At 44.8% G+C, this 18,101-nt stretch overlaps 1 protein-coding gene across 1 annotated transcript in view; it reads right to left on the reverse strand.

Annotated features, from left to right (window-relative positions):
- RFC5 (replication factor C subunit 5) overlaps positions 1-18,101 on the reverse strand; it is a 40,372-nt gene that overhangs the window by 18,047 nt on the left and 4,224 nt on the right. Inside the window, exons 3-5 of the mRNA XM_069960740.1 lie at positions 11,740-11,876; positions 8,014-8,093; positions 1,426-1,499 (exon numbers count right to left, since the gene is read on the reverse strand). Coding sequence (XP_069816841.1) covers positions 1,426-1,499; positions 8,014-8,093; positions 11,740-11,876 — 291 coding nt within the window. The remainder of the gene's footprint in view (positions 1-1,425; positions 1,500-8,013; positions 8,094-11,739; positions 11,877-18,101) is intronic.

Here is an 18,101-nt window from a genome sequence, read left to right on the forward strand (position 1 = left end):
GGATACTGTGTGACACAGCCTCCTCCTGCTGCCCGATCTCTTCTAGGGACAGTGGGGGTAGTCAGAGAAGGCATAATGTCCAGGGACGTCATGATGCGTTTTGGCACTGCTTTTCATGACGTCCCTGGACGTCATATTGGGGGAAGGGGTTAAACCGCTGCATGGCCTCCGCTCGTGTTATGTAGTGGGAAAATACCCTTGCATGCAATCATTACACTGCTTATACTGATCAATGCAATGCCATTGCATATCATTGATCAGTATTATCAGCGCTGTGCCTGAAGCAGACTATGATAAGATCGCCAATCTGACAGGAAAGAGCTAAGTATTACTCCTCTGCCTGCCAGGAAAACTGATTGGGACCACCACAGTAACACTGCAGGGGTCTTCATCAGTCACCGTGACAGATACTCCTCCTGTCACTGACTCCCTTAAATGCTGCAATCACTATAGATCGCCGCTGCCTGTCATTATGTCCGGCTCCTGGGACATTAATTAAAACACCTTCATGCCAAGAAGGTTTATACACCTTCCTACTGCACAAGACATCAGCAGTAGAAACGTATAAAACCGTATGGCTGATGTGAAGAGGTAGGGGAAGAGTAGTGGCAAGGGCTGTGCTTGTTATATCTCCTACCTTGATTACCAATTATTTGGGCTGTTATCACACCTTTATATTGAGCATTTGAGCTCTGCCAAGGATTCTGGCATAGTTTTTACTAAATATAAAAAAAGGTTGATCCTATATGTCAAGTCCATTCCCATTTCAGTTAACAATCTACAGAGCTATAGTGCTGCCCGCCGCCAAAATCCCGCAGATACGAAGAGCACTATGGATGTGCTTTTGCAAGGACGCATTCACTGAAAATAGGTGATCAGGGCCCCAATACGGACAGCAGATGGGTTCTTATTCTGTCTGCATCTGCAGGTCCGATTGAATAAACAAACTTGTAGAAAGAGCCTAAGACACTTGGATTTGCACCAATTTAGGCTACTGTTATGGAGACACCTATGTGTTCTGTTTTCTCCAGTTAACAGTTGTCTTTACATAACTAATGCTAAACTAAACAATCTAATCAATAACGACTATACCAATACATTGTTACAGCAATCTGCTAATTGGTCGGTGTGACTGGATTCATGTCGGAAAAAATAACGACAGCACAAGGCCTCTTCCAAAGCGAACAACCTCAACATTAACACCCATTACAGTGATGACATGAACACCTCTCTAAGCCCGATCTGCATTAATCATACCCAGCAGGTAGCAGCAGCAATAAGCACGACAGACAAGCCGCCTGCATAAACTCAGCTGCTGTAGCATAAAGACATGGCAGATTGTTATGTCTATCTAGGATTTTCAGAAGACCTGGTAATTTTGTAATGCTTCCAGGCATATGGCAGTCGAGTAGTGTGCCACTTTACCTCGTCTCAAAGCATTCTGTGCATCTTGAGTCATTGCATCTGCTTCATCCAAGATCACAAGTTTAAAGCCTTTTCTGCAACACAGATAGAGGCAGATGTCACTAGACTGCTTAGATTGTATATTAGTGCAACATAATACAAATCTTGTCCTTTTACAGGCCCATATATTGATTCTATGTGTGAATACCAACACAGAGACCAGAAACAGGAGGGAACATACTTAGATTACAAAAATGCGTGAGATTTGTCACAATTTACATCTGCAGGCAGTCATAAATTGTAGTTGACAATAGAAGAGGAGGCGGCACTCGCCAATAAAGTTCGTGGACTTTAATGTAACATACACGGATCAACATACGTGGATGTTACAATGGATAAAGAAGCGTTCCACTGGCAACAGCCGTTTCAAGCTCTACATCGCTTCCTTCGGCCTATTGATGGCCGTACGTTACATGGACTTCAATGGGGCGCACCCAGATTCCAAACAAAATAAAATGTTCCTGCGGCCAATATGGTAATATCGGCCGCAAGAACTTGTCAAACAGCAGCTGTTAATACACTGTGTGAACATAGCCTAAAGGGGTTATCAAAAAACACAGCTACTTTCTTGCAATCACAGCACCACCCCTGTCCTGAGGTTGTGTGTGGTATTACAATTGCACTCCATTCACTTCAATGGAACTGAGCTAAAACCCCCCACACCCAAACTGAGGACGAGAGTGGCACTGTTTCTGGATGAAAGCAGCTGTGTTTTTTATTTTTAATGCTTGTATAATCCCTTTAATACCATAGGTTCTGCAGCAGAATTATTACAAAGATTTTGTTCACATATTGCAGTCTCACTTCACATTACTGCATAATTTCTGTGAAGACGTATCGAGACAGTACTGCACTGAAACTCTTACATGTGTCATTTTGAAAAAAAACTTTTCACGTCACTGTGGCTTTTTTGTTGCCCAGTCTCCCAGTGGGTACTTAGCACTCCCAGACAAATAATTACAGCAAGTGCCTGAATCAAGGCCCAAGTGTGCAACACAATCTGGTATCAGTGACCCAGTATTGTCACACTTGTCCATCAGACATACGTCTAACAGACCAGAAACCACAGCTTTATGTACATGAATGAAGCAGAAAAAAAAACAGTTGGTAAACCGGAACATAGACATTTGGGAAATAGTATCTCATGTTCACATAGTACAGACAGTCTGGTGAAGCCATTTGTAATCCAATGGCAAAAATCTGCAACTTTTTGATGATGGATCAATGGATTATAAAATAATAAATGATACTTTATCTGGAGCATGTGCATTGGGTATAAAACAACCTGTTCACATACAGTCATGGCCAAACATTTTGAGAATGATACAAACATTAATTTTTACAAAGTCTACCGCATCAGTTTTTTAAAATGGCAATTTGAATATACTCCAGAATGTTATACAAAGTGATCAGCTTAACCCATAGACGCACTAGGACGTTATAGTACATCCTGGCAGGAGGTTACTTTCCGCACCAGGACGTACTATAACTTCCCGGCTCCCGGTGCTCACTGTTTACATAAACAGTGGCCGGGAGCCGAAACTAAACTGTCAGCTGATAGCTGACAGTTCAGTGTAGCTGCTGCTGGACCCCCTGAAGGGCTCCAGTACAGCCAATCACCGGCATCAGAGATCAGTAACGATTCACGGATGACGGTGAAATAAGCAGTAAACCCCCGATCCCGGTCTCTGCCGAGTTCCGGGATCCGGGGGAAGCTGCTGCCGCGCCGTCCCCGCCCCACGTTGCCGTTTGTTTCTGACCCCCCCCCCCCCCCCCCCCGTGTCCTCCGTACCCCCCCTCCCGTGTCCTCCGTACCCCACCACCTCCCGCGATGTTGTGTCCTCCGTCCTCCCCTGATCCGTGTCCTCCGTTTCTCCCCCTCCCTTGATGTTGTATCCTCCCCCGATCCTCCCCCTGCTGCTGTGTTATCCCGCCCCCTATCCATACCACCCACCCACCACCGCCGCCGCTGCTGCTCAACTGAGGGTCACAGCCAAGGTCGCTCCATCCCCCTCCTCCTTGCAGCAGCACTAGCTCGCCGGATCCCGGAGCTCAGAGTGGGTTTCGGGACCGGGGAGCCAGTGCTGCAAGGAGGGGGAAGGAGCGATCTCTGCTGTGACCCCCTCCTGCTGCAGCAGCATGTACCAGCGTCTGTGTAATGACGCTGGTACATGCTGCTATATACTGTGATTGGCAGCTCTGTGATCAGAGCTGCCAATCACAGTATCTGATCATGGATGCAGGCTCTGATCCTTCACTTTGTGAGGAAATCAGAGCCTGCATCCATATATTGTAAAAAACCGACACACACACATATATAATAAAAAGTACCCCCTCCCCTGTGATCTCCCAGTAATAAGGGAGATCAGTTAGTGTCCGTCAGTCAGCGTCCGTTAGTAAGCGTCAGTCAGCGTCCGTTAGTAAACGTCAGTCAGCGTCCGTTAGTAAACGTCAGTCAGCGTCCGTTAGTAAACGTCAGTCAGCGTCCGTTAGTAAACGTCAGTCAGCCTCCGTTAGTAAACGTCAGTCAGCCTCCGTTAGTAAACGTCAGTCAGCCTCCGTTAGGAAACGTCAGTCAGCCTCCGTTAGTAAGCGTCAGTCAGCCTCCGTTAGTAAGCGTCAGTCAGCCTCCGTTAGTAAGCGTCAGTCAGCCTCCGTTAGTAAGCGTCAGTCAGCCTCCGTTAGTAAGCGTCAGTCAGCCTCCGTTAGTAAGCGTCAGTCAGCCTCCGTTAGTAAGCGTCAGTCAGCCTCCGTTAGTAAGCGTCAGTCAGCGTCCGTTAGTAAGCGCCAGGCAGCGTCCGTTAGTAAGCGCCAGGCAGCGTCCGTTAGTAAGCGCCAGTCAGCGTCCGTTAGTAAGCGCCAGTCAGCGTCCGTTAGTAAGCGCCAGTCAGCGTCCGTTAGTAAGCGCCAGGCAGCGTCCGTTAGTAAGCGCCAGGCAGCGTCCGTTAGTAAGCGCCAGGCAGCGTCCGTTAGTAAGCGCCAGGCAGCGTCCGTTAGTAAGCGCCAGGCAGCGTCCGTTAGTAAGCGCCAGGCAGCGTCCGTTAGTAAGCGCCAGGCAGCGTCCGTTAGTAAGCGCCAGGCAGCGTCCGTTAGTAAGCGTCAGTCAGCGTCCTTTAGTAAGAGTAAGCGTCAGTAAGCGTCTGTCAGTATCAGTCAACGTCCGTTAGTAAGTGTCGGTGTCAGTAAGTGTCCGTTAGTAAGCGTCAGTATCAGTCAATGTCAGTTAGTAAGAGTCAGTCAGCGTCCATTAGCAGGTGTCAGCAAGCGTCAGTCACCTTCTGTAAGTGTCAGCCAGCGTCCATTAGTAAGAGTCCGTCAGTGTCCGTTACTGAGCATCAATCAGTGTCAGTTAGTTATCGTCAGTCAGCATCCATTAGTAAGTGTGAGTAAGTGTCAGTCAGTGTCCGTTAGTAAGTGTGAGTAAACGTTAGTCCGTGTCCGTTAGTAAGTGTCAGTAAATGTCCGTGCATTTACTGCTACAGCAGTAGTGCACACAGACATAGGTGCTCCTTCTCTTCTGAACCCTGTTGTGCACCCGTACAATAATTTACGTTCACAAATGGGGTATTTCTGTACTCAGGAAAAATTGCTTTACAAATATCGGGGGGCTTTTTCTCCTCCATGCTTTTGGAAATTTGAAAAATTTGGGGTTTCACCAATGCATAAGTGTGAAAAATGTGATTTTTCATTTTCACGGTCCACTTTTGCAAAAAACTGTGAAAAACCTGTAGGGTCCAAATGCCCACTGTACCCCTTGTTACATTCCTTAAGGGGTGTAGTTTTCAAAATGGGGTCACCAGTGGGGGGTTCCCACTGTCTCGGCACTAGGGGGGCTCTGTAACTGTAACATGTTCTCCTACATTTATTTCAGCCAAATCCACACTCCAAAATTTAAAGGGTGCTCCTTCTCTTCTGAGCCATGTTGTGCGCTTGTGCAACACTTTATGTCCACAAATGGGGTATTTGTAAAAACTGCAGATTCAGAGGAATACATTTTTTATTGCATTTTACTTTTTATAGCATGTTTGGTATGAAAAATATAGGATTGAATTGCAATGTCTGCAAAGAAAATGGAAATTTTTACTTTTCACACCTACTTTGCAGTTATTCCTGTGAAATGCCAAAAGGGTTAAAAACTGTTTTAAATTTCAATTTGAATACTTCAAAGGGTGAAGAGTTCAAAATGGGGGGATTATGGGGGTTTCTAGTATACAGGCCTCTGGAATATGCTTCAAAACTGAACTGGCCCCTAAAGAATTCTGAGTTTAAATTTTCACAAAAATTTAGAAAATTGCTAATAAACAATTACAGCGTCTAAAATCCTAAAAAAGTTAAAGCATGCCCACCAAATGCTGCCAACATAAAGTAGACATGTTATAGATGTGAATTAATCAATAACCTTTGTGGCATAACTATCTTCCTTATTGGCAGAGACTTTCAAATTTAGAGAAATGCAATTTTTCACAACATTTTGGAGTTTTTCACAAAAAAAAGTTAAAGGTATCAGCCCAAATGTATCACTAACATAAAGTAGAACATGTCACGAAAAAACAATCTTGGAACCACAAGGATCGGTAAAAGCATTCCAGAGTTATTAATATATAAAGTGACACATGTCATATTTGAAAAATTTGGCCGTGTCATAAACACCAAAACTAGCTGTGTCCCCTAAGGGTTAACAGCAATTACTTGCAAAGTCAATATTTGCCTAGAAAATTAACTTTATCCCCCAAAACACATTTCAACATCATACACGTAACGATAATAGGCCCGATTGTACGATTAACGATGTCGGAGTAACGATTTTTTTTTCATAACAAGCAGCGTTTAGATGGTACGATATATAAGATATATTATACGAGATATAATTCGTTTTGTGATCGTTTTGCGAACGCTTAAGCCTATCTCACACATTGGTTAAATTGGCGAACGACTGTTCACACGGAACGATTTGCGAATTTTTTGCGAACGACGATTTGATAACATGTTGAAAGATCAAAATGAGCGATGTATCGTTCGTCGTTTGATCGTTCGCTGCGTTTACACGTACGATTATCGTTCGAATTCGATCGTTATCGCGCAAATTTGTGTAAACGCACCATTACAAGGAGCAGCTAGCATCGTTTCAGTGTTTGCTCCATAACACAGGTGTGGGTGTTGATGAGGACAGGGCTGGAGATCAATCTGTCATGATTTAGTAAGAATGACACCACTGGACACTTTAAAAGGAGGCTGGTGCTTGGCATCATTGTTTCTCTTCTGTTAACCATGGTTATCTCTAAAGAAACACGTGCAGTCATCATTGCACTGCACAAAAATGGCCGAACAGGGAAGAGTATCGCAGCTAGAAAGATTGCACCTCAGTCATCAATCTATCGCATCATCAAGCACTTCAAGGAGAGAGGTTCCATTGTTGCCAAAAAGGCTCCAGGGCGCCCAAGAAAGACCAGCAAGTGCCAGGACCGTCTGTTAAAAGTGTTTCAGCTGCAGGATCGGGCTACCAGCAGTGCAGAGCTTGCTCAGGAATGGCAGCAGGCAGGTGTGAGTGCATCTGCACTGTGAGACTGTGGAGACTCTTGGAGCAAGCCCTGGTCTCAAGTAGGGCAGCAAAGAAGCCACTTCTCTCCAGAAAAAACATCAGGGACAGACTGATATTCTGCAAAAGGTACAGGGTGTGGACTTCTGAGGACTGGGGGAAAGTCATTTTCTCTGATATATCCCCTTTCCGATTGTTTGGGACATCTGGAAAACAGCTTATTGGGAGAAGACAAGGTGAGCGCTACCACCAGTCTTGTCTCATGCCAACTGTAAAGTATCCTGAAACCATTCATGTGTGGGGTTGCTTCTCAGCCAAGGGAATCGGCTCTCTCACAGTCTTGCCTAAAAACACAGCCATGAATAAGGAATGGTACCAGAATGTCCTCCAAGAGCAACTTCTCCCCACCGTCCAAGAGCAGTTTGGCGATCAACAATACCTTTTTTTTAGCATGATGGAGCACCTTGCCATAAAGCAAAGGTGATAACTAAATGGCTCAGAGAACAAAGCATAGAAATTTTGTGTCCATGGCCTGGAAACTCCCCAGATCTTAATCCCATTGAGAACTTGTGGTCAGTCATCAAGAGACGGGTGGATAAACAAAAAACAACAAATTCTGACAAAATGCAAGCATTAATTGTGCAAGAATGTACAGCTATCAGTCAGGATTTGGCCCAGAAGTTGATTGAGAGCAGCCGGGGAGAATTGCAGAGGTCCTGAAGAAGAAGGGTGAACACTGCAAATATTGACTTGCTGCATTAACTCATTCTGTCAATACAAGCTTTTGTTACTCATAATATGATTGCAATTATATTTCTGTATGTGATAAAAACATCTGACAAACATACATAAAACCAGAGGGCAGCAGATCATGTGAAAATATAATTTTTGTGTAATTCTCAAAACCTTTGGCCATGACTGTACATTACCAAGGGAACTATTAACAGGAAAGTGTGAACAAGGCCTTACAGAACATCAGGATATTTTAAGGGGAAAGAAAACAAATCACTTACTTAAATATTGTTCTTGTGCTGGCAAAACTTAATATGGGGCCTCGAACAATATCTATGCCACGATCGTCAGATGCATTCAGCTAGTAATGAAAAGTGCACAGTTAAACATTTATACGGGTACATAAAAACAAAGGGGGAGATGTGTCAGCAGTGTAGCATACATATCATGCATCCAACTCTCCACCAGGGCAACATATTCAGCTGAGGCCTCCATGGCATTTACATCAGAAACCCGTCAAACACATATATATTCAGGAAATAGTCAATAGCAGACTACATTTGGGCTTATGAAGTCAATATACGTCACCATAACATACTGAAAGGTTGTTGACATATGTGCCACAGACCGAAATTGTAATCTGAACCCAGTTCGAACAGCTATTTACTAAGGGCCCTATTCCACCAGACGATTATCCTTTGAATAATCGTTAACGATTAACGATCTCAAACGACCGCTATTGCGAAAGACCTAAAAACGTTCAGTCATTTCCATGGAACGATAATCGTTACTTATAATCGCATTTGGGATAGTTTTTTCTTCGCTGTTGCGTTCGTATCTACTGCGAACGATTTGCGAACGAGCAACGATAAAAATAGGTCCAGGTCTTCTAAAGCGATCAACGATTTCTCAATCGGTCGTTAATCGTTAACTGCATTTCAACCGAACGATTATCGTTTAGATTCGAACGATTTAACGATAATCTGAATGATAATCGGCCGGTGGAATAGGGCCCTTAGGAATCCGTGATAATCTTGCTCAGCCCTATACTCTTCACTTTCACAACACATTTAGGCCCAGACGTATCAATCTATGTAAAACAATATTTGGTCTAATTTGCCCATCGTAACCGATAACAGCTCAGTTTTCATATCCTAATAAGTGAAACATGAACTGTGATTGGCTTCTATGGGATAATGACACCAGTTTTTGTTTCATACAGACGATAAATTTGGGCCAAATTGCTGCTTTTTCTAGATTTCAAAACTGGCTGTTTGCGGTAGGTGCGGCCTTCAGTATAGTGACCCCCAAGTGTATGGGGGTCTCCTGAGACTCCACTGACAGATGGTGTCAGAGATAGAGAAATACATTTTCACTGTCCAACCACTGTTTTCTAAGGGCTGAATTAGACAGCCCGATATTTAGAAGCAAGTAAGTGCCGGCCTGTGATGTCAGCACTCGCTTGCTACTCGTTTCCCACTATAAGTCTGTGCTATTACATGCACCAACAGTGAGTGCAACAGCTGTGAGAAGGGCTGTGCGGACGATCTTTAGAACGTCCAGGTAGCCCACAGAGTATAGCGGCGGTCTGTTACAGCTATCCCTATTGCATAGGAGCGACGGAAAGCAGACCATCGCTAGAGTTATTGGCATTTTGGTTCATGCACAAAGGCAACGATTAGCTGACATTGTGCATGTTGGCTGATTGTTGCCTTTACGTATGAGTTATTACACAAAACGATTATCGTCCAGAAAGGTCTGTAATAGGCCAAACATGGCAGATAATCACTTTGTGTAATACAGCCTTTTTACACGGACAGATTTATCTGACAAATTATTGAAGCCAAAGCAGAGAACAACTATAAACAGAGAACAGGTCATAAAGGAAAGATTGAGATTGCTCCTCTTTTCAAATCCTTTCCTGGCTTTGGCTTAATAATCTGTCTATAAATAGACCCAAAGAGATAAACCACTGCCAGAGAAGTCTGGACACTGCTTACCCCATTAAGAATAGTGTTTATGGAAAAGACAGAAGAGATAAGGTATTAAAGGTGTATGGTCACCTTTAGGGTTTTAGTTTCTCATCCCACAAGATTTATTATGCCCTTGGTGTATTTGGTTGCTTTTTCACATGTGACTCTGTGTGGCTACTTGTGCTATTTTCTAAATATTATTTCATAACGATTAAAGTCCATCATTTTTTTCAAAAGAGCCGGGGTGGAAGTGGCTGAACATAACATGCACCTACCTCCCCGACTCCAGCAAAAGGCCAGCTGTGCCCCACTCCGGTTCCCAGTCATTTCCTGGTCTGCAAAAGAGGAGCCTGTGGAGCACTGATTGAAGAGTCTCAAAACACAGGACTAGCCAGATATCCCTCCGGGAAGGACCCAGCCAAGGGGCAGCTCCTGTTAGGAAACCACCATATTAAGTGGCCCTATAAGTCAATGTAATGACAAGGGATAAACCAAGGCTAGGTAACCATCCACATACAGCTGTTTCGGGGTGTTGCCCCTCATCAGTGTGGAGCAGGATTCTGGTTAGGTGGGAGCAATGCCTAGTAAAGCCATAAGAGAAACAGATTGCTGAACTCAGGGAGACCAGCCAAACGACAACACTGCCAGCTGCTAGTTAAAGTGCTCAATGCAGTGAAGTCCTAGGTGCATTGCCCCCTGGGAAACATGAATATGCAAAAGAGGAGCCTCATAACACAGGACTAGCCAGATATCCCTCCGGGAAAGACCCAGCCAAGGGGCAGCTCCTGTTAGGAAACCACAAAAACCACCATATTAAGTGGCCCTATAAGTCGATGTAATGACAAGGGATAAACCAAGGTTAGGTAACCATCCACATATAGCTGTTTCGGGGTGTTGCCCTCATCAGTGTTGAGCAGGAGGGGCAACACCCCGAAACAGCTGTATGTGGATGGTTACCTAGCCTTGGTTTATCCCTTGTCATTACATTGACTTATAGGGCCACTTAATATGGTGGTTTTGGTGGTTTCCTAACAGGAGCTGCCCCTTGGCTGGGTCCTTCCCGGAGGGATATCTGGCTAGTCCTGTGTTTTGAGACTCTTCAATGAGGCTCCACAGGCTCCTCTTTTGCATATTCATGTTTCCCAGGGGGCAATGCACCTAGGACTTCACTGCATTGAGCGCTTTAACTAGCAGCTGGCAGTGTTGTCGTTTGGCTGGTCTCCCTGAGTTCAGCAATCTGTTTCTCTTATTTCCTGGTCTGGACAGGGAACCGAGTCATGACGGGTCAGCCCTGCTTAACCAGTCAGCGGCCATAGCGGGAACAAAGTTTTAATTTAATTCTCCTACTTCTCTGTGTTAGGACAGGAATGACTATGTGAGGCCAACCATTGCCTATGTAATCAAAGTTACTGAAACAAATATTCATAGGTCATTATGGCCGCATGACATACAGTCCCATCTAATGTCATTTCACAGAACAGGGAGGAAAGGCAAAGGACTGGAGAAGGTAAGTGGGGGACTAAAAAAAAAATTAATAAAAATTTTGGGCTGCTTCAGATGTACTTTGCAAATCAAGAAAACTCTATCACACAAACGGGATCTGCAGCAGAGTTGATGGCACAGATTTGAAGCTGCAGATTCAAAGCAAATCTGCAGCAGACCTTGTACGTGTGAACGCACTCTAAACATGTATCTCTCCTGAACAGTCGCAGTCTAAATACTCAGACCCTGACGGAACAAAACGTTTCATATGTCTCTCTGACAATATTTTTTTCAATGACAGCACACATTTAATAGACAGTTGTCCAATAAACATGGGCAGTTAAGAGTTTCTGCAAGAAGTGAATGAATGAATCTTTAGTGGTGTTTCCCATGCGCAGCCAGGTGGGAAGAGCTACAGGAAATCCTTAGAAGGGGGTGAAGAATATCATTTTATAACATGGGAATCTCTCTTCAATACAAAAATCACTAATGGTACTAGCGAGAAAAGCGGCCAATTTGAATGGTAAAATATGTATTTGAATCAATTTTTACCTCTAGAACCATAGAATTGAACTCTTTATCTTTATAAAGCTGCTTTGCACAAGCAAGGATTGTGGAGGTTTTGCCAGTCCCAGGTGGTCCATAGAATAAAAGGTGAGGCAGCTTGTCTTCACTTATAAACCTTTGAACTAATGAAGGAAACAACAAGAATGCAAACATCAGGTATTGCATATAAAGTACAGCAAGACAAGAAGTAGGCACTTAAAGGTTTTCCAGGCAAAACAGCTGTAGTGTGTAGTGATGGTAATGTGCAACTGCAGCTCAGCTCCCATTCACGTAAACAGCAGCCCAGTTGCAGTAGCCAAGTCCAGCCACTACACAGCAAGCAGAGACAGCTGCTTCCAGCTACATTCACTGCACAGTGCAGGCACTGAACAGGTGTCTGCTCTGGGCAGATCAGTGCCTGATGATCAGTCTATTTTGCCTGGAAAACCCTGCCTTGGGTATTCTCAATTGTGACAATTGTGGCTTACGCACAGAGTAATAAATTCTGATAGGTGTGGATCAGAGATGAGCGAACCTCGAGCATGCTCGAGTCCATCCGAACCTGAGCGTTCGGCATGTGATTAGCGGTGGCTGCTGAAATTGGATAAAGCCCTAAGGCTATGTGGAAAACATGAATATAGTCATTGGCTGTATCCATGTTTTCCAGACAACCTTAGAGCTTTATCCAACTTCAGCAGCCCCAGCTAATCAAATGCCAAACGATTGGATTCGGATGGACTCGAGCATGCTCCAGGTTCGCTCATCTCTAGTGTGGATCCTAAAAGTGAGCACCGCCAACTATCTCTAAAGCTTGAGATAGAGGTGTTTGGGGTGGAACTTGCAGCAGACAGTTTTATTCTGAATGAACAGTAGTTTGCAGAAGCTGCCAAGAGTATAGCAGTATGAACATAAGCAAATATTGGCTGTTCTTGTCTCCCCAACCATCACAGGAGACCACAAGCAGACTGGAGGGGGGGTCCCTTGTCCTAGATAGAGGTGGGACTTGCATGTATTATACAATCCAAAGTTCTGTGGAATTGTTGTGAATATTAAATAGACAGAATCTGTAATAATACAAAATATTTGCAACAAATTAACAAGCTGTAGATTTAAAGGGGTTATCGTGCCTCAGGATAGGCCACTAATATTAGATCAGCGAGGATCTGATCCCCAGGCACCCCACTGATCAGAGGTCTATTAGGCCATTATGCTACTTTATTGTTTTGTCCTGCTTATTCTTCCGTAGCCATTCACTTTAATGGGACAAACATCTAATTGTGGGGATGTGAGCGTCCGAACCTGAAGATCTAATACTAATGGCCTATCCTGAGTACAAGTGGTTAATTTTAATAGACTGGATAACCCTTTAAATTTGCACTGCAGATTCATTTCTGTGCAGGTTTCTGATATTTCTTAAAGAGGATGTACCATCAGGTACATCCTCTTTAATCTAACCCAGGGATAGAACGGCACCGTCACGGGGAAGCTGATGCCACGGTCCATTTTTTGAACCGCGACCCAGTTCCCTTGTACGGCTCCTGTGCTTCAGCCCCGGCCCGGTAACGGTGCATAGAACAGCACCGTACACGGGACCAAGGCCATGGTTCAAAAAAGTCAGGATTATGACTTACCGATAATACGGTTTTCATGAGTCCATCATGACAGCACACCTGGAGATTGGACCCCTGGTCCTAATGGGAACAGGAAACACAGAGGTTAAAAAGCAGCCCCTCCCCTCAGCCCCTCAGTGTTTACCAATTACTTAGTACATAGCAACACTACATACAGGGGGGGTAATAACGGGTGCTGTCATGATGGACTCATGAAAACCGTATTATCGGCAAGTCATAATCCTGACTTTTCACTTCGTCCAATCATGACAGCACACCTGAAGACATACCAGATAATCCACGTTAGGGAGTGACCAACGCCTGCAGCACCTTTCGCCCGAAAGATAGATCTTGGGAGGATGCTACATCAAGCTTGTAGTGCCGGAAGAAAGTATGCGGAGTAGCCCAGGTGGCCGGCTTACAGATCTGCTCAATGGAAGCTGATGAATTTTCCGCACAGGAGACAGACATGGCTCTTGTAGAGTGGGCTTTTAGTCCTTCCGGGACGTCCTTTTCAGCGGCTTTATAGCTTTCGCCTATGGAAAGTTTCAACCACCTGGCGATAGAAGCCTTGGAGGCTTTTCTGCCCTTATTAGGGCTTTGAAACTGGAGTAGTAGGTTCTGGTCTTTCCTCCAGTCCTTTGTCACTTCCAAGTAGGTCAATACTGTCCTTCACACATCCAGTTTGTGGAAGAGCGCCTCCTTCTCATTCCGAGGATTATTGCAGAATGCAGGAAGTATGATATCCTGTGACCTGTGGAAATTAGTTACCACCTTGGGTAGGAAGGCTGGATTTAGTTAAATATAATCCTATCTTCAAGCACTGTTAGATATGGTTCTTTGATGGATAGCGCCTGAAGTTTAGAAACCCTTCTCGCTGTGGTGATGGCTATGAGAAAGGTTGCTTTTAAAGTGAGTAATTTTAATGACAGTTCAGATAAAGGCTCAAACGGAGGCTTTGTGAGAGCTGAGAGGACAAGGTTGAGATCCCAAGGAGGGGAAAGATTTGAGATCTTTGGTTTTATTCTGGCTACCGCCTTGAAGAATCTCTTTACCCATCTAAGCTCAGCAATAGGGGTCAGTCAATGAAACATCCTAACGCTGCCGTCTGAACCTTTAGGGTGCTAAGGGCTAGACCCTTATCGAGACCATCTTGGAGAAAATCCAATATCTGGGGGATGTTTGGATTGAGAGGATCTGGAGGAGAGTCTTTACACCAGCTAAAGAATATTCCCCAATATTTCAGGTAGATAGATGAGGTAACGTCTTTTTTACTCTTTAGCATGGTAGAGATAACTCTTGGAGACAGACCTTTCTTTAGTAAGTATGACCTCTCAGAAGCCCGGCAGCGAGATGCAGATGGTTTATGTTTGGATGATTTAGAGGTCCCTGGGACAGCAGATTCTTCTCTTGAAGAAGAATTATCCCTTCTACACAGAGGTCTTTTAGGAGAGAGAACCAACCTCTTTTGGGCCACAGTGGAGCTATGAATATGACTTGAGCATGCTCCGCCTGGATCTTTTGTAGAGCTCTTGATATTACTGGAAGCGGAGGAAACGCATATAACAGGCCTTGATCCCACAGCTGTTGAAGAGTGTCCACTGCATCCGGGTTGTCTGCTGGATTCAGGGAGAAGAATGAGGCTACCTTCTTGTTTTTTCTGTTGGCAAACAGGTCTGTCCGAGGTGTTCCCCATTTTCTTTCTAGGTACTGGAATACCTCCTGGTCTAGACTCCATTCTCCCGGATGGACAGTTTTTCTGCTTAAGTAGTCCCCTATCACGTTGTCCGTGCCCTTTAGATGGACCGCTGAGATAGATTTCAGATGTATCTCTGCCCACTGGAATAACTTTTTGGCTAGACATTGGAAAATGTTGTGACGTGTTCCTCCCTGGTGGTTGATAAAGGCCACCGTGGTCGCGTTGTCTGAGTAGACTTTTACGTGCCTTTGGGAGAGATATGTTTCTGCTGCTTTTAGGGCTTCCAGTACTGCCTTCAGTTCCCGTACATTTGACGAGCAGTAACGGATCTGTTGTGACCATGTGCCCTGGAGGTATAGGTCGTTGCAGTGGGCGCCCCATCCTCTGAGACTGGCTTCCGTCGTTAGGGTGATTGTTTCCGAAGGGTGCCACAGCACGCCCTTGTTGAGACTCGTCTCCTCCATCCACCATCTCAAGGACTCCTTCACCTGTTTGGGTAGCACCATCTTTTTGTCCAGAGATTTTTGGGTGCGATCCCATACCTGTAATATTTTGGACTGTAGGCAGGGAGAGTGGCTCTGTGCCCACGGGACAGCTGGAATGCAGGATGTCATGGATCCTAATACAGACATCACATCTCTTATTGTCGAGAAGTCCTTCCGGTGGAAGTCTCTGAATTTCTGAAGGAGACCTGAGATCTTTTCTTGAGGAAGGTAAGTTGTCTGGCGCTCTGTGTCCAGCAGCATCCCCAGAAACTTCTTCCTGTGGGATGGAGACATGTCTGACTTCTGAAAGTTGACAATCCATCCTGCTTCTTGAAGAGAAAGTATCGTTAGGTTTAGGTGTATTTCCAACATTTCTCTCGTTTTGAATATTATCAGAAGATCGTCCAGATAAGGGATGATCATAACACCTTTTAGTCTCAGATGTGCTACTAATTCTACCATGACCTTCGTAAATATGTGGGGCGCAGATGATATCCCAAACGGAAGTGCCTGGAATTGGAAATGGTGGATTACATCCCCCTGAGGGAGAGCGAACCTTAGGAATTTTTGATGCGGTTCGTAGATGGGGATATGGAAATACGCATCCTTTAGGTCTATGGTTGCCAGCCAGGTATTAGATATTAGTGGGATGGCCGTCTTTAGGGTCTTCATTTTGAACCTTTTGGCTACGTTCACACAGAGCAAAATGGGCGGATTACGCGAGGAAATATTTCTGAAATCAACTGACGCTGAATTCCGAGCAGAATGTAAGCAGAATCACTGCGTATTCCGCTAGGAAAGTGTTCAGCTCGTAATCAGCTCTTGACAAATTCAGCACGGAATACTCGAGGAATCCGCGCTGAATCCACATGCATTCAGCGCTGAAATTCAGCGAGTAAACTAGACTATACCAGAATATATACTAGAATCCTCCCCCCCCCCCTTTTTTTCCCCATTTCTGTGCTGATTCAGCGCGTAATTTCCGCTTGTATTACGCGCTGAACACGCGCGTATTCCGCGCTGAGACAGAAAATCAGAGCCCCATTGGTTTGTATAGGCTTCCGCTAGCGGAAGAATGAACATGTTCTTTCTTCTGGCGGAAAGCGGATTAGTTCAGTGCGGAAATTCCACCGTGTGAACTGCAGAGCAGAATTTCCATTCAACACAATGGAAATTAGCTCTGCACCTATTTTAACGGCTGAAATTTCAGCGCTGATTCAGCGCAGAAATTCAGCTGCTTTTGCTCTGTGTGAACGATCCCTTTGTATCTAATCATGCGGTTCAGAGGCTTCAGGTTTATAATGGTACGGTATGAGCCGTTCGGCTTCTGTACCAGGAACAGTGTTGAATAATGTCCCGACCCCTGATGTTCTGGGGGAACCTGAATTATGGCCTCTAGATGAAGGAGTTCCTGGATGCCTGACCACAATCGGGAATTTAGTAGCTCTGATCCGAGATTTGTGACACAAAATTTTGGGGGAGGGGAACTGGAGAATTCTATTTTGTAACCCCTTTCTATGATGTTCAGTATGAAGGGCATGTCCGTGATAGCTGTCCATTGTTGGAGAAAATGGGACAGCCTCCCTCCCACCTGAATGGCGTCACTGTTTTTTGTCGGAGGAATTGGGATTGAGTAGGAACTCTCTCCCTTTTCCTCCTTTAGGGTAGCTCCATCTGCCCGACTTCCCTTTTCCCCTATACTCCTTTTTCTGGGTATAAGGACGAAAAGGCTTTTTACCTGCAGCCTTTTTCTCTGCCGGGAAATCTTTCTTTTTATCTGCCGCATGCTCAAGGATGGTATCTAGGACTGCACCGAAAAACCAGGTTACCTTGACAGGGGATGGAGCACACCTTGGCCTTAGATAGTGTGTCACCTTGCCAGTTTTTCAGCCATAAGGCTCGCCTTACGGAGTTGGAGATGGCCACGGCTTTGGCTGAAAAACGGATGGACTCATAGCTCTGGCTACACTAGTGGCGGCAATATTGGGGTTAAGAGAGGCGATGGCTGCGTCCCAGGTTTTCCTGAGTAAACCCTCCATTTTGCGATCCATCGAGTCCTTTAGTTGAGAGGCATCCTCGAATTGTAAAGCAGTTTATTTCACCACTTTACACACCTGTACATCAATCTTTGGAGTCTCAGCCCAGAGTTTGGTGTCTTCCTCATCAAATGGCAATCTAGCTCTAAATTCTTTTACATTTAGAAGCCTTTTCTCGGGATCACGCCATTCCTCCTGTACCAGACCTTTAATAGTTTCATGTACAGGAAATACACGCCTTTTCTTAGGCCTTAGTCCAGCAAACATAACGTCTTGTATGCCAGCTGTCTCCTCCACATCTACAATGCCCATAGTATTTCTAACAGCAGTAAGAAGAGTGTCAATGTCCTCTGAAAAAAAGTAATACCTCTTACTTTCCTGAACAGGTGCGGCTTTTTCAGGTTTCTCTGTGCCAGACTCTTTAGCAGATGATAGGATATTCTCATCTGAATCAGAATCAGAGATAATTCTTCTGGCCCTTTTAGGAGGGGGTTCAGGAGAATGGGAGCTCTCTTTAGAAAGGGCAGCAGAGACTGAA

This window comes from Dendropsophus ebraccatus, chromosome 3, assembly GCF_027789765.1.
Source record: "Dendropsophus ebraccatus isolate aDenEbr1 chromosome 3, aDenEbr1.pat, whole genome shotgun sequence".
NCBI classification, from domain to species: domain Eukaryota; kingdom Metazoa; phylum Chordata; class Amphibia; order Anura; family Hylidae; genus Dendropsophus; species Dendropsophus ebraccatus.